The sequence below is a fragment of the Limanda limanda genome, chromosome 15 (assembly GCF_963576545.1).
Source record: "Limanda limanda chromosome 15, fLimLim1.1, whole genome shotgun sequence".
NCBI classification, from domain to species: domain Eukaryota; kingdom Metazoa; phylum Chordata; class Actinopteri; order Pleuronectiformes; family Pleuronectidae; genus Limanda; species Limanda limanda.
In genome coordinates this window covers 4,033,187-4,048,353 of record NC_083650.1, presented here as the reverse complement: position 1 = coordinate 4,048,353, position 15,167 = coordinate 4,033,187, and the positions used below count along the sequence as shown (strand labels likewise).

The 15,167-nt window shown below is 43.4% G+C and overlaps 1 protein-coding gene across 1 annotated transcript in view; it reads right to left on the bottom strand.

The window, feature by feature from the left end:
• Positions 1 to 1,678: 1,678 nt before the first annotated feature.
• Positions 1,679 to 15,167, bottom strand: part of LOC133020950 (protein kinase C epsilon type-like) — a 47,115-nt gene continuing 33,626 nt past the window's right edge. Inside the window, exons 11-15 of the mRNA XM_061087725.1 lie at positions 10,866 to 11,020; positions 5,665 to 5,803; positions 4,994 to 5,182; positions 2,973 to 3,119; positions 1,679 to 2,863 (exon numbers count right to left, since the gene is read on the bottom strand). Coding sequence (XP_060943708.1) covers positions 2,717 to 2,863; positions 2,973 to 3,119; positions 4,994 to 5,182; positions 5,665 to 5,803; positions 10,866 to 11,020 — 777 coding nt within the window. The 3' untranslated portion in view covers positions 1,679 to 2,716. The remainder of the gene's footprint in view (positions 2,864 to 2,972; positions 3,120 to 4,993; positions 5,183 to 5,664; positions 5,804 to 10,865; positions 11,021 to 15,167) is intronic.

Here is a 15,167-nt window from a genome sequence, read left to right as displayed (position 1 = left end):
AAAGTTAACTCAAGTTATCTTGGCCTGGTTATATACAGTGTGCAAGTCAGGTGAGTAATGCATCTCTGCTGCTGTTATTTTTTCCAAGAACGTATGTGTTTTCTCAGATTTCAATATTCATCCCGTCCAAAAAGTATCTGAAGCTAAAAAAACTTCTGCCGTCTGATCTGTAATATCAGACACATGTTCGAGTGCATGAAGGTTAAGAACGAAACTCGATGTTCTACCTGCTCTGCATTTTCTCACAGCGGGGTCGGAGCGTTCTGTCTTTTCAGGGGCAGGTCTCACAACATTTTTTCAAATCTCATAACCGCTGCTGGCATTTCACCGCGTCCTCTCCTGTCATCCGCTCACACGTTTCAGATTGATAAGATTGAAGTCGGGTACAGAGCGGCAGCACCAGAGGAGGAACCACCCTGGTACAACCAGGTTTACTTACTTTGCAAGGTCATGTGATAAATAGTTATACCATCACTTTAAGTGGGAAAGTTTAATCTTTGCAAACATAATGAGGATTTAAAAAAGAAAGAAGTGTAATTACAGCCTACATGAGGTAACTGTGACCTTTGACCTTTCACCACTGAAATCTACTCAGTGCATCTCAAGTACAAGTGACCACTGGTCAAAATGTGAGGAAATTTGCCAAAGACAGACTTGAGAGTTCACGTTCAAGAGCACAAACACGTTTTGTGAGGCCAGAGTGACCTTAACCTTTGACCTTTGACCATGCAAATCTAACCAGTTCCTTTCGATGATAAAAAACATAGAAACATAATTTTCTTTCTGCCACATGATATTTAATTCATTTCAGGAAACAAAAACAATACACCTTCACATCCTTTTAAAGTACAGTACATTTGGCACACAGCGCAAAAATAAAAAACATGACACAAACACACATGTAAGTCGTGGAAATGATTCATACAGGAACAAAACCACAGAAAACAAAATGTACAAACAAAGCTTCACAAATATTGGGTCCGGAAAAACAGAACCAAAAAAAGATCCTGCATCATCCGACCCAAGGAAGAAGAAGTGTCAGTTAAAATCATAATACTGTCGATTACATGTCATCCAACACCTTTCACTCATCACTGGAGAGAGAGAGACCAGAAAAACAACATTCTTACATGAAGCAGGTTGGAGTTAAACATTAAAACTAAAGGGATTGTCAGCGGGACATTCGGAGCGTTTGACGTTCAGTGAGCGAGGACATCTGGAAGAGGACGTCCTGTCCGGGTGTAAAGATCGGTTTGAGAGGTTTTTTATTACATTGAAATTAAATGATAAGGAAGAGAAGAGGAATGAAATGTTGAGGAAGTTGGTCTTTATTCTGCTGTTCTCTGTGTGTGTGTGTGTGTGTGTGTTATAATTATTCTTCCTATTAATTGTTGTCAACTTTGTACCTGAATATGGAGGAGATGAGGAAAGAGGAAGAAACAAATAAACAAAGAAAATAACAAATATTGCACATGGACTTTTCATGAAGATGTTTGGATTCTGTTGAGTTCAGAAGTGAAATCTGAATGATTCTGGAAACATCCAGTAAAAACAACACAAGGATAAAAAAGTAATACATGAGCTCTAAACGTACAGTAAGTAGACACACACACACACACACACACACACACACACACACACACACGCACACACACACACACACACACACACACACACACTGCAGAGCGAATACATTCAGTTATCACACATTCACCACTGTGTTTGACCCACGACTTTAAAGTGGAATCATGGGAGATTGGTTTGTGATGTTGGAGACTGTAGGTCCAGTGCACAGCTACTACACACTCTCACACACACGCACACACACATGCACACACAAGGTGACTATAATACAACTGTGGGTGTGTTAGCAGGCGGCTAATGGAAACATTTCTTTTCTAATTGGACCATCGATGCTAAGGAGCTAAAAACAGCCCGCCCTTCTCTCTACAGTGAGAAAATAACTGCTGAGATGAAACTAAAGTAAATTTCAAAAAGCCAAAGTGTCACTGTCACGGTGCATCTTCTTAACTTTGCGTCTAATTTGCCAGTTTTGACTTAAATTAAAAATAAAGCTCTTATTTCCTCACGATCTCGTCAGAAAAGTCTTTGATTTCTTGCGTCTCCTTGTGACGTCTCTTTTTATTATGAGTAACATACTGTTTTTCTTTAAATACAATCATTAGTTCAATTGTTTTTTCATTCACATACAAGTTTAGGGAAGAAAAAACATTCTTTAAAACACAGATAGACACAGGAAACAGCACAGCATGTACGGACATGATAGCCTTTCTCTTTCGAGATGTGTGAAACTACACACGCATGCACTCGTGTACACACATGACCTTTTCTCTCACGCACACTAACGTTCAACTCCTTCAAAACACTGAAAACGCGGCGCAGGCTTTGGTTTGCAGCTCAGCTTTCGTTCAGAGAATCCTTGTGACGTACTCTCGGGGTAGCTCGGTGCGTTTCTTACAGCGTCTGAACTGCACTCGCATGCAGCTCGGTCAAAACAGTACAATACACAAACAACAAGAGCACAGAAACCATGATGAGCGACACGGGCGGTCTAGTATAATTCCTGGAGAGGTCAGAATCTGGAAAAGTTCAGGAGGTCTCATTCCGGAGACCACGTTTCTTTAAATACTGTGTCTTTGCTTGAAGGTTTTTTTCTTATGTGTATGCATGAAGTTAACCGTATGTGCACGTGCGTCTAAGCCGCAGTCTCGTCCCCGAAGTAGGAGAAACCTTTGAACTCATCTTGGTTGATCTGCTTGATGATGTTGTCCTCCACCGGCGTCAGGACGGGCTCTTCACGAGTGAAGTCCTGGTCAAAGTTGTTCACGTCCCTTTTGGTTTTCTGGGAGACAAAGAACAAGCTCAAAGGTTTTCAAAGTTTTAAGATGAGTCGGGTCAATTGTTGTAGGTATTTCTTTTTTATTAACAATAAAAAACCTATGTGGACTCACGATGCGTGGTTTGAACGGCGGCCTGAGCTTCCTCTGCTCCAGCAGCGTCCAGTCGATCTCTCTGAAGAAGGCGTGGAGCTTAATGGCGTCCTCCAGACCCTGAGACACCACGCAGCCCAGACGCTTGTTAGGACTCTTCGTCATGAACTGAAAAGTGAGGGAACAAAGAGGAAAGGCAGAAGAAAAGAAGGGAAATTTTACTTGTGTGAAAGATGTTTAGAATTCTGACCTGAACAACCAATCATGAGTCAGTTTCAGCTGTCAATCATGACGTCTCAGCCCATTTTCACAGCATCACTTCTGTAAAATCTGATGTTGCCTCATTCCAGACAGATTAGGACTCTGTCTCTCTCTGAGAGGAACCTGAGTTGAGTAAGCTTTTTGAATATAGCCATATTTTTTCATATTTGACTCCTCCCAACCCAAACAATAGACAGGAAGCAGTCTGCTATGAACAGGATGTCCAAATATACTGAAGTCGCCCAGCAGAGCTACATCATTAAATAACTAATTGAAACCAAACTCATCAGAAACATGAAGATATGACCTGAAAGTACAGAATTTTTTCAACGATTGCTTTAACAGATTGGGTCTGGTTCGCATGTAATCGGGCGTTTGTTTTGGATTCGGAAACAAAAAACTAAATACTCAGCATTTCATGTCTGAAATTTTGAGGCGACATACAAACATGTTGAGCTTCTCTATTCACATGATTAAAATGAGAAACATCACATTCTCATCTGTTGTCTGATTACTTCTCTTGCTGTGAATAAGTGATTTTTCTCACAGGCCTAAAACTGTGAGACCCCAACTTGGTCTGTGGCTGAATCTTTTAAAAGATTCTTAACGTCTATAAAATACGATTTTCTAAAATATGTAAAAACTGGGTGAGTCGGACTGAGCTAAGAGAGTTTATAAAGCAACTCGATGCCCTTCAAGTGGATGACGCGTCCAATCAGAGCCCAGTGTGCGGCTCTGACTGGTCAGAGTCCAAGACATCGTCCAACATAAACACACACGCACACACTTTCCCACAAGGCTTTGCAGTCACAGCGCACCAACAGCCAAGGTAAACGCAGGGCTTGTGATGGAAAAACTGGACGGACAAATAAACAAATGGACAACAAGTGGCACTCAACACACACACACACACACACACACACACACAAACACACACAGAGAAAAAACTCATGGAATCAAACACAGAGGAAATTATCCAATGTTCTTCCAGCGGAGGAACAGGAAGCTCAGATCAACATGTGACACTGAGGGAAAAAAACCTCTGTCACATGTGAGAAAGAGACAAAGACAAATCAGAATCAGAAGCAATCTGTAACAGCCCATTAGTCCATTAAGGCTGAATATTGTTTAAATGTTTCATGATGTGCCGTAATAATATATTTTAACACAAAGGAAAAAAGTTAATACTTGTTTGTGAACTTTGTCATTAGTCAGCAACTATCTGTTGTTAATCTGATGGTGTATAAGGTTCTCAATGTGGCACAAAGTGAGGTTTTTAGAGGATGGATGTGCAAGATGGAGCAGAAAGAGCAGTTTGCAAATCTGTTCCTTGCTGATAATGACAAAAAAAATATTACCGCTGAAGATTCTCCGTCACCCAGGTCATGGTTTTCGAAGGAAAGTTAAATCAAGGGCAACAGAACTTGGTTGTGGATGCTTGTTTCACAGTTTTTTCAGCTGAGAATGGAAGAAGACTCCTGGATTAGAAGTCTTCCCTCAATTCAGACAATTATGTAATCATTGCACATTTTTGTCTTGCAGGAATATCAGTTTTGTCCCCATAGCCGGACAAGTTTATTACAGTTAAACCGTATCGATCAGATTAATTTAAACTAAGTTGATGAAGGAACATTCATAAAACCATTTTTTTGTCCTAAACTGCTCCTGAAGTCGTCTAAATCAATAAATCATCATTTCTGAAGTGACATTTCACTTTTGTTGATCGCAGAGATGAATCAGAAACAGCACAACCTCCCCCCTCTGAACTCTGGGTAACTGACCGCTCGGAGAATGGACACTGCCTCCTTGCTGAGCCAGACGGGGTAGAGGACGTCATCGTGGAGGATCGACTCAAACAGGTCGTCTTCGTTGTCGGCTTCAAACGGCGGCTGGCCCGCCATCATCTCGTACATGAGCACGCCCAGAGCCCACCAGTCCACTGAGGGGCCGTAGTCCAGCTCCTGGAGGATCTGAACACACCACAGAGAAATATCAGGTTAGTTAAAGAAGTTAAGTTTGAAAAACTTCTGATAATTCACTCCTAAGATGGAGAGAAACAAAATCTCCTGCTTGCTGTTGCCCTTACAAATGAGACAATAGGATTGTGTCCATGAGGAGACTTGATTTGAGCTGGCAGATTAAATTTAGAAACGTTTTATCATACTTAGCACACAGAGGTTATGTGACAACCCAAACCTGCAGCCGTCTTTGAAACACTTCACTTAAAAATACAGCAGAACATCGTCTGCATAGAGGCGAACATTAACATTATCCAGCTATAAATCTGTGAATAAAGTCAAGTCTCCCAACGGAGAGAAACATTTAGCAGATTCCTCTGATGTGGATGAACAGTGAAAGTGTAATTTCCCCTTTTCCATATGATAACAACTTTTTTCAGTCCACATGTTCAGACAAATGCTGTAAAGATTTGGTTTGTGTGGTTCGGTGTCACCTCGGGTGCGATGTAGTCTGGTGTCCCGCAGAAGGTGGTGGTGGTGACTCCGTCCAGGATTCCCTCTTTGCACATCCCGAAGTCTGCCAGTTTACAGTGACCCTCCGCGTCCAGTAGTATGTTGTCCAACTTCAAGTCTCTGCAGAGCGGGAAGGTCATAAAGGAGAATGAATTAAACGAGCGAGGGACATTTTCATTATTGGAAACAAACACGTATTTCATGCGCTGTTCGTGTGATTGATGCTTCTCATAAAAGACCAAATATTTGAGGAAAAAAGACGATTCACAGGCCCACAGGGTTTCTGCCACAGAAAACAAATTTGGCCTCATGGTTTATCTGCAGCGAAGGAGGGAGGAGGCAGAGAAAAGAGAGAAAGTCGAGGGTTGAAAGAGATTGGGAGGGAGAGAGAGAGATGGCTGGAGAGAGAGTCAGAGAGATAAGAGCAGCAGTGTTGACAGACGACAGGGCTGGTCGTGAATACAGTCGCTCTGGGTTTGATGGTTGATCGCCACAAAAATGTCAACATCTCCTCTGTGCAGCTTCTGCAGCCATTCAGAACGAGGTGTTTTTAAAAATACAGCCGCCCCGACGAGCCGGGAAGGAGATGGAGCGTGTGTGTGTGTGTGTGTGTGTGTTAAAGTGAAGATGTTGTGTAACTGTTCTCTTTTTGTAATCACCCCAAAATATAAAAGGCAGCTTAACGACCTTGTTTGAGAGCCGCTGTGATCTGTTGTGGACAACATGTTCTTTTTCTGTCCCACCACGCTTTGCTCTGACAAGTTATTGAATGCACGACAGAAACTCGTGAAATGAGGTTTTGAGTTTGCACAACTATTATGCATCGTACCTCTGGGTAAGTTTGTGTATTTTTTCACCGGGTCCCCACTAACACAGCTATTTTGTGCCTCTCGTCTATCCTGATTTGCATTTGTAAAGATCACAGTTTTGTCATTTACATGTGAAAGCCCCCCCATAGACCTAGGAGCAGGGGGGTCAACTGCCAAGCTTCTCCGGCTGGTAAAACTCCCCGAAACTGGAACCCCACGTCATTTCCCGCCAGTTCCTGACAGTATTCTGTGCTGCCTGTAGATTCCTCTGAACAGTCATTAACCTGAAATTCCACCGAAATTTGCAGGGGCACTAACTGACACAAATGATTCTTTTCATGCAGTGGCTTGCTCTGCGGTTTTCCAGACGATAGAAATATAGATATAGAGCGGTGACCCTCCCCTGTCCCCCGGCTCCCTTTTTGCATCGCTCTCCTCCAGGCGACTCCTCGCACATTAAATCTGAAGTGAACGGCTGCGGCGAAGCAGAAGAATAATATGAATTTAATGCATTTGTGATTGAATTCAAATGGCTGCTGATATTAATCCTTGTATTACACATCACCTCGATGCTGTAAATTCAATATTAAGTGGCTGCAGGTGCAGCGGTACTAATGTAATGATATTTATTCCTGTGGAAACGTTCGTTGTGTTTTTGTAGAACGAGAACTGGACGTCAACAAGTGCAATTAACCAACAAGAAAAAACACAATATCTGTTTTTAATTTCCCACATATATCATCATTTAATTATTGTAGAACTATTTAATTATTACCTCCATGTTGTTTCCTGCTCTGCACAGCTATTATTTTGTCTTTTGGTCCTAGGTTACTATTTATTATTGTGGCCTTGTTAATGTTTCTTTGCTATAAATCGACAGGTAGTTTATTACCCAGAAATGTCTGGATATTACCACGTAAGTCTGTTGATGTGAAGTTGACGAGTGGAGATGAATAAAAATCTTTTATCAGAAAGATTAACAATCATTGTATCATGTGACTCGACAGATTTTGTGGGAATAGTTGGATTTAAGATCCAGCTGCTGTTTAACATCTTAAACTTTCACTGAGTCGGGAAAATCACCTCTGTATGTTGTTTTAGAGAAGATTCAATATCACTCAAGAAATCCTGTCAATAAACAGGAGCTGCTCACACACACACAGACGCACACACACACAGACGCACGCACGCACGCACACACACACACACACACACACACACACACACACACACACACACACACACACACACACACACACACACACACCAATCAGGCCCAATTGAGAGCATTTCCTGTGTTTCATGTTAATCTTGAGTGATTTTTCCATTACGTCCTCAGCAGCAACCTCTGTGCACTGTAACAGCTAACCCCCCCCCCTCTCTCTCTCACAAACACACATGGTTGGTGTATCTGAGGACAAAGATATGAAATAAAATATCAAATTGACCACAGCATACTTTTGGAGCAGAGTGTGAAATTTATTTTTCCACACCTTTAACCTTTCCACCATTCTAAACTAAGACTGAATCCCGACACAGCGCAGAGTCAATTTTCATCCTGTCTCCGTCAATGGAGCCGAGGAATAAAACTCTGTGAAGTTATAAAATCTAAGTTTTGGTGCATAGAGAAATCATGCACACTCTCATATAGAAACGTATCTGTATGTTTATACTGATGCTGCTGCATCCTAAATAAGTTTGTTCTATTCTAAAGGACGAGAGGTTCAGACGAGGGTCTGATGGGAAAAGACAAGAATCAGAGGAGTGACGGAGGAGGGCCGGGTGGTGAGGAGGAGCGGGTCGGTGAGGGTGGGGGTGCAGAGTGGGGACATTTTGTTCCCAAAACACTTGTTCATTTTATTCCGGTCAACAAAGTGGGTCAGAGAAAGAAAGACAAGAGAATCAGGTAGTTAAGCAGTCTCAGCCGTCAAGAATCAACACGCAAAGTGTGTGTGTGTGTGTGTGTGTGTGTGAGTAATACAGTATGTTCTATCAAAACAGCCTGACAGAGAAAACCATGTTGAAAGACAGACTCATTAATCTTAATGTTCTGTGCTTTAAACGTTGGAATAGAACTTCTCTCTGGGTGTGAAGAGGATTGAAAAAACAAAAAAACAAAACCTCACCTTTAAATAAAAGACAGATGATTTGATGATGAAGGATCTTTTCCCTAAAGTCATATTTAGACTTTAAGAAAATCAAGAAAATATCAACTTAATCACTAGATTCAATTTTAAGTTAAAGTTTAAACCACTGTCCCAAAATGTTACTTTGTTATTATCATCTTTAGTCGTTATCACAGACTGTAAATAAAGATGGACGACATGAAAATTCCAAAAAGAGAGATCTAGTGGCTGGCTGCAGTATAGGTCATAAATCCCGCCTCCTCCATGTTAGTAAATGGGAGTCAAAATATACTGAATATACAGATCGTCTGCTAACATGGAGGAGGCAGTTTTATGACTTATACAAGGCAGCCAGCCACCAGGGGGAGATCGAGACACTTTCATTTTACTTTCGGGAGCCGGCATGTCATCCATCTTTATTTACAGTCTATGTTTCTGCCAATGAACAGAATGTTTTATGTTCTTTCACATGCTGCTGTGTAGATACAAACATTTGCTGACACTATATTCTCTGCTCCAAAAAGCATGAATAAAACTTGAATTATCAGAACTCCGATCAGACTCCAGCGGCTGGTTCTGTGTTCAGACGTTTTCCTGGTCTCAACTCGTTTGATTCTGAGAGACAGACTCTGGGTGGAGTCTCACTTTCAAACCTGCTTAAGAAGCCAAAACCAATATAACAACAAACACACAACAATACAGCTGCAGCTTTTGACTTTAACCTGGAAGATTAATGTGGATTAAATTGTGCCAACTGTCAAACGCACACATACATGATTGGAAACATGATTATAACCGTGTCCTTCATTCATTAAACCATTGTAACAGAACTTGTGGAACAATGAGGAGCCAGCAGGACTGGACAAGTTGATATGAGATAAAGTCGACAAAACAACAAAGGAAAAAGTGTCAATTTCTAAGTTAATGGATTTCACTTCCTCTATTTTTAAACTTTGCAGAAGCAAAGTGACGTGAGGTTTCTGTGATTTTATCCTGTGTCTTGTTTTATTAAACACCTCATTTGTGTTTATTATGTGTTTTACAGCATTTTAACAGTTTCCACACTCACATGTTCACTCACATGTCTGTGCTGTATTTTCTATGTATTTCTGTTTTATGACACTAACAACAAACTATTCATTGTGCTGTGAGCGGTAAATATTTGCTCTATTAAGCCAAAATTAGAAAGTGTACGTCTTATCTTTAAAACGCAAGTGAACCCACTAAAAAAGGTGATCGACTCTTTTCCCATTGGAGGAGTTTGCTTTTCTGTTTTGTTGGAAACTGAGAAGCTCTTTGACCGGTGTTTCGTCTTGCACCACGCGAGAATTGTTTTTTTGCGTTGGTCGTTTGTGTCTTTGTTGCCTCACGCTGCTAGTTTGTGTATGTCGTGGACAAGAACACACACACACACAGCTGGCATGACTCCAAATCCAAAACCAAATTCACAAAGCGAAAAACAGCAAAAAGGAGAAGGGACTTTTCAGTTATTTCTGGGAGCAAACAACCTGAACCTGCGTCCATCACAATGGTGTTATGATTCAGACTGCGTGTTGCTTTGTGCGACCTGTTGTGTGTTTGCCATCGGTTGACAATGATATTATGACTGAGGGGTCGACACGGACACACGATGGTACCTGACGGTGAGGCAATCTCCAGCTGCAGGACAACACAGAACATCCAGGGTCAATGAATTTGTTTCTGATAAGAATCTCCACTGTTTCATTGTGATTGAGCAGAAACATCACAAATGTCTGATTCAGCGAGTCAATTTCCTGAATGGCAACACAACTCAGGGTTCTTATTCTAGAAGAGTAGATTTAATGATGAGGATGATTGTGAGGATATTTGATTCAGCTGGAAACGTGACCTCATTCCCGCCCCACAGAGCAGATTCCCGTAACGTCCCCTTCACTTATCTAATTTAACAACATTTCTGTTAATTCTAGGAATCCCAGTTCAAGTTTATTTTCCTCTGTCCTGGAGTTCTAGTCTGCGGCGTGTAATGGAGACACTCGTCTCAGTTGGACGTCACTAAATCAAATAAGCAGCACGTTCAAGCTTCACGGTTCATTAAAGAAATAAAGTTTGAGTCAAAACTATTCAAACCAAAAGGGGGAAAGGTGGATATGAATGAGAGATTAACACAAACCTGTTCACAAAGCAGATTAATCCTCTGAGTGTATGTATGTGAAGTGAAATGGTGACGTGCGGAATGTGTGACGCCAACACTGTTACCGTGGTTACCTGTATATGACTCCATGCTGGTGCAGGAACATCAGGGCGGACGTGACTTCGGCGGCGTAGAATCGGGAACGCGCCTCGTCGAACTTCCTCGATCGTTGGATCTGAAACATCAGGTCGCCTCCGTTGACATACTCCATCACGAAGAACAAACGGTCCTGGGGGGGGGGGAGACGGAGAGTGAGACCACACACGATGCAAAGTCTTGATTTACAATTAACATTTAATCAAAAACACTTCTATCAGATTCCCAGAATGTTTGAATGTCTTTGATTTGTTAATTTTCGTCTCTTTGCTGAGAATTAAATCACACACATCGAAAAAGAAATCTCACTAGTTTTTAAAAATGTACGTAAAATAAAGAGTAAAGATTAGTAATTAATTTCTAAAATCTAAAACAAATACAGATATATAATCTCATCTGTACGGGTTGGATGTCAGAGGACAGTGAGTTACGATTTCTATTGTTTACTAGTCAAATAGTTAAAACCTACAGAATGAGGGGTTTGATGCTTGATGATAAATGTTCTGTATTTGATTTGATTTATGACTCAGGTAAATCTGGGCCTGGCAGCGTGTTTGATATTCTGATGGAGGTTCCCAGCTAATACCACCTGTGGGCTCCGGACCCAGAGGCTCTCCACACATGAGAGGGACCTCCTGAGGGCCGACCAGATGGGGGAGACCGAAAGAGACACTACAGACCCCTACCTGGAAACTATCCTGAGCCCAGGCCTGGGGGAAAAGACCGGACCCCTACTAACAGAAACAAACAAACACAAACAAACGATCAACATGAACTGTGTCGAAAGCATCCACCAGACCGGACTGAGCCACAGACCCCCTACTGTGTGGTCCCGGAGGGGGGGAGAACTTGGACCCAGCCCAACCTTTTATCGTTTAACTGTGGTTTTTAATGTTTCAACGACATCCTCTGCACCGTCACCCACAATGAGCTGTCCTTTTCCACACTTTTAAACAGACTGAGTTTTTTACAACAGCTTTTTTTGTGTGTATTTAATGAATAATAATGTATGCAGGTGTTTTGTAAAGTGTTTTAACAGACTGAGTTTTTATTAACATCAGCACTTATTTATTTAAATTATAATACAAGCAACGGTTTTGTAAAATGAAGAAAATGTAAATAAAGTGTTTTTGAAAAATCAAAAAAAAAAAATCTCTCTCTCTCTCTCTCTCTCGCGGTGCATGGTGGGAGCGTGGTTGCGTGAGCGAGTGTGGAGTGAGAGCGTTTTCGTTCTTAATTTCTTTCTTTTTGTTTGTAAATGTTATATTTTGTTCAATCACATTGCACATTAGAGTCACCGTAGTTTATTTTCTGGTGGTTTGGGTTCTTTCTGTGGGTGGTTTCCCCTCACCAGCGTCTGGCTGGTGGCGTGGCTGCCGCCATGGCCAGCGGGAATTTTAAATCACTGACACGCAAACACGGGGTTAAAATATGTGTGAGTTTCCCCTGCAGCGTGGAGAGCATCGGCCTCGCTGTGGGGGGGCAGGTGGGTCACAGCGGCGTGGTGTCGGCCGCTCGGATGAACAGGGCCGTGGTCGTGTTCCTGGACCGGGTGGAGAAGGTGAACTCCGTGGTCGAGACAGGAATCACCGTGAACGGTTGTTTTGTACAGGTGCTGCCTTTGTCCCAGCCCGCTACCAAGGTGGTCCTGTCAAATGTCCCTCCGTTCATCACCGATGAATTCCTCAGTAAAGAGTTGTCCAGGTACGGGAAGGTAGCGTCCCCCATACGGAAGTTGTTATCTGGATGTAAGTCTCCATTACTGAAACACGTAGTGTCTCACCGCAGACAGGTCTATATGATACTGAACAACCGGAACGAGGAGCTCAACCTCTGCTTCCACGTTAAAGTAGATGATTATGATTACGTGATTTTCGCAACAACAGCGGTGATGAAGTGCTTCGGGTGCGGAGAGGAGGGACACACGGTGAGATCCTGTCCGAGGCGGAGTGACCCGGCTCCGCCCGGTCCTGGGGCGGCTGCGAGCGCTGGGGCGGGGGCCCCCGCTGCTCCTCCTCCGGTACCGGAGCGGCGGGCCCCCGCTGCCCGGCGGGCTGTGCCCGCCGGACCGGCCGGTCCCCCGGGGGAGCCGGTCGCCCCCTCCGCGGCGGCCGGTCCCCCCGGGGGGCCGATCGCCACCCCCGCGGTGCCGGCCGGCCCCTCTGGGGAGCCGGTTCCCGCGGGGCCGACCCCCGTGTCCGAGCGGCCGACAGCAGCTCCACGGGCTTCTCCGCCAACACCAGCGCGGAGGAGCAAGGCTGTGACCGAGCCAACACAGGGGGTGAGTACAGTTAATACACCGGGTGTTGAGGGGGACGTGGTGGGTGAGGGTGGTGTGGTAGAGGAAAGGGAGGTGGGAGGTGTAAGTAGAAAACAGGTGGAGAAGAGTTCAGAAAAGGATGGAGGGGACAGTATAGAAAAAGGAGGAGAAGCAGGTGAATGCAGGATGACGTCGTGGAGTGAACAGGTGGAGGAGGAGGAGGAGATGGAGGAAGAAGCAGTCAAATCAAAGATATCAGTAAAGCGCAGGAGGTCCACCAGGACGGTTTTAAACGAAGCAAAGAGTATCAGAATGGAGAGTGATGTGAGTGAGTGTGAGAATGAGTGTGTGTCTGACAGCAGCGACGTTCCGCTTTTTAACAGCAGTCAGAAAAGGAAAATGTTCACCGTAGATAAATTTAAATCATTTTTACAACACACCAAAAATCAACAGCTCAAACTAGAAGAACACTTCCCAGATCTCGGTCTTTTTATTTCCTCGGCCAGACTCCACATGAGCCAGAGGGAGGAGTCTGGCCTCACAGACCAGGAAGTTTTTAGACTTAAAAAGCTGGTGCTCAGAGCCAAACGCCAACTAACTCGTGATGGAAAGGACAGCAATGTGTGTTTTAATTAATTTATTGTTTTCTGTTTTAAACGTGAACGGTGCAAGAGCGGAGACTTTACAGCGGCTGGTGGATGCTGTGGGGCCGGTACTCAACAGCTCCCAGGCCCTGGGCTCCCTGCTGGGGCTGCAGTCCACCCGGGTGGCCCAGAGGATCCGGAAGCTCCGGACCCAGAGGCTCTCCACACATGAGAGGGACCTCCTGAGGGCCGACCAGATGGGGGAGACCGAAAGAGACACTGCAGACCCCTACCTGGAAACTATCCTGAGCCCAGGCCTGGGGGAAAAGACCGGACCCCTACTAACAGAAACAAACAAACACAAACAAACGATCAACATGAACTGTGTCGAAAGCATCCACCAGACCGGACTGAACCACAGACCCCCTACTGTGTGGTCCCGGAGGGGGGGAGAACTTGGACCCTTGGATCTCTCTCTCTCTCTCTCTCTCTCTCTCTCTCTCTCTCTCTCTCTCTCTCTCTCTCTCTCTCTCTCTCTCTCTCTCTCTCTCTCTCTCTCTCTCTCTCTCTCTCTCTCTCTCTCTCTCTCTCTCTCTCTCTCTCTCTCTCTCTCTCTCTCTCTCTCTCTCTCTCTCTCTCTCTCTCTCTCTCTCTCTCTCTCTCTCTCTCTCTCTCTCTCTCTCTCTCTCTCTTATAGTGGCATCGTATACCACACTGGGTTTTATGAAAGCTGTAGAAAATTGTGAGTCAAACATGATTGAAACTCATGAGTTTGACTTTTTATTTCAAAAACTTAAGATGTAAGTGGAATAACTTAAGTAAATTTAACAACATGATATAATTTGGATTGTTATCTTTTCTTTTCTTTAATAAAACCCCCACATAATGCATGGTTATGTGACCAATCCCATAGGATACCACACCCTGCTCTATTCTCTTGGTACTGAAAATGGTAATTAACCGCTTCCTGAATTCCAGCTCACTTTCTACATATAGGAAACTGTGTGTGTGTGTGTGTTATAAACAGCTCTGTATATAAGAAACAGGAGGCGACCCTCGGAGCCATTGTGTGAGTCCTCAGGGTTTAAACAGGTGAAACTAGAGTTCACAGATCCTCACAAAGAACGAACCCTGAGGTAGAAACGTGTGACTCAGAACTGACTGGAAATAACCACATAACCACCTCAGATTTACCGATTTGCTATATTTATTGTTTCCAGTTTATTATTGTGCAGTAAACATATTCCTGTAAACCTGCGTTTTCTTCCTCAATGAAAACAATAAAACAGAGGTGACTAAACAGACACAGGATCTAAGTCATGAAACCTGATTTCCTTCTGTCTGTTTCACTGCGTCATTTGCTTGCGTCTGAGATGATGAATTTCACCATGAAGAAAAATCTTCGCATAAATTTGAGATAAAAAAACTGGTTATAT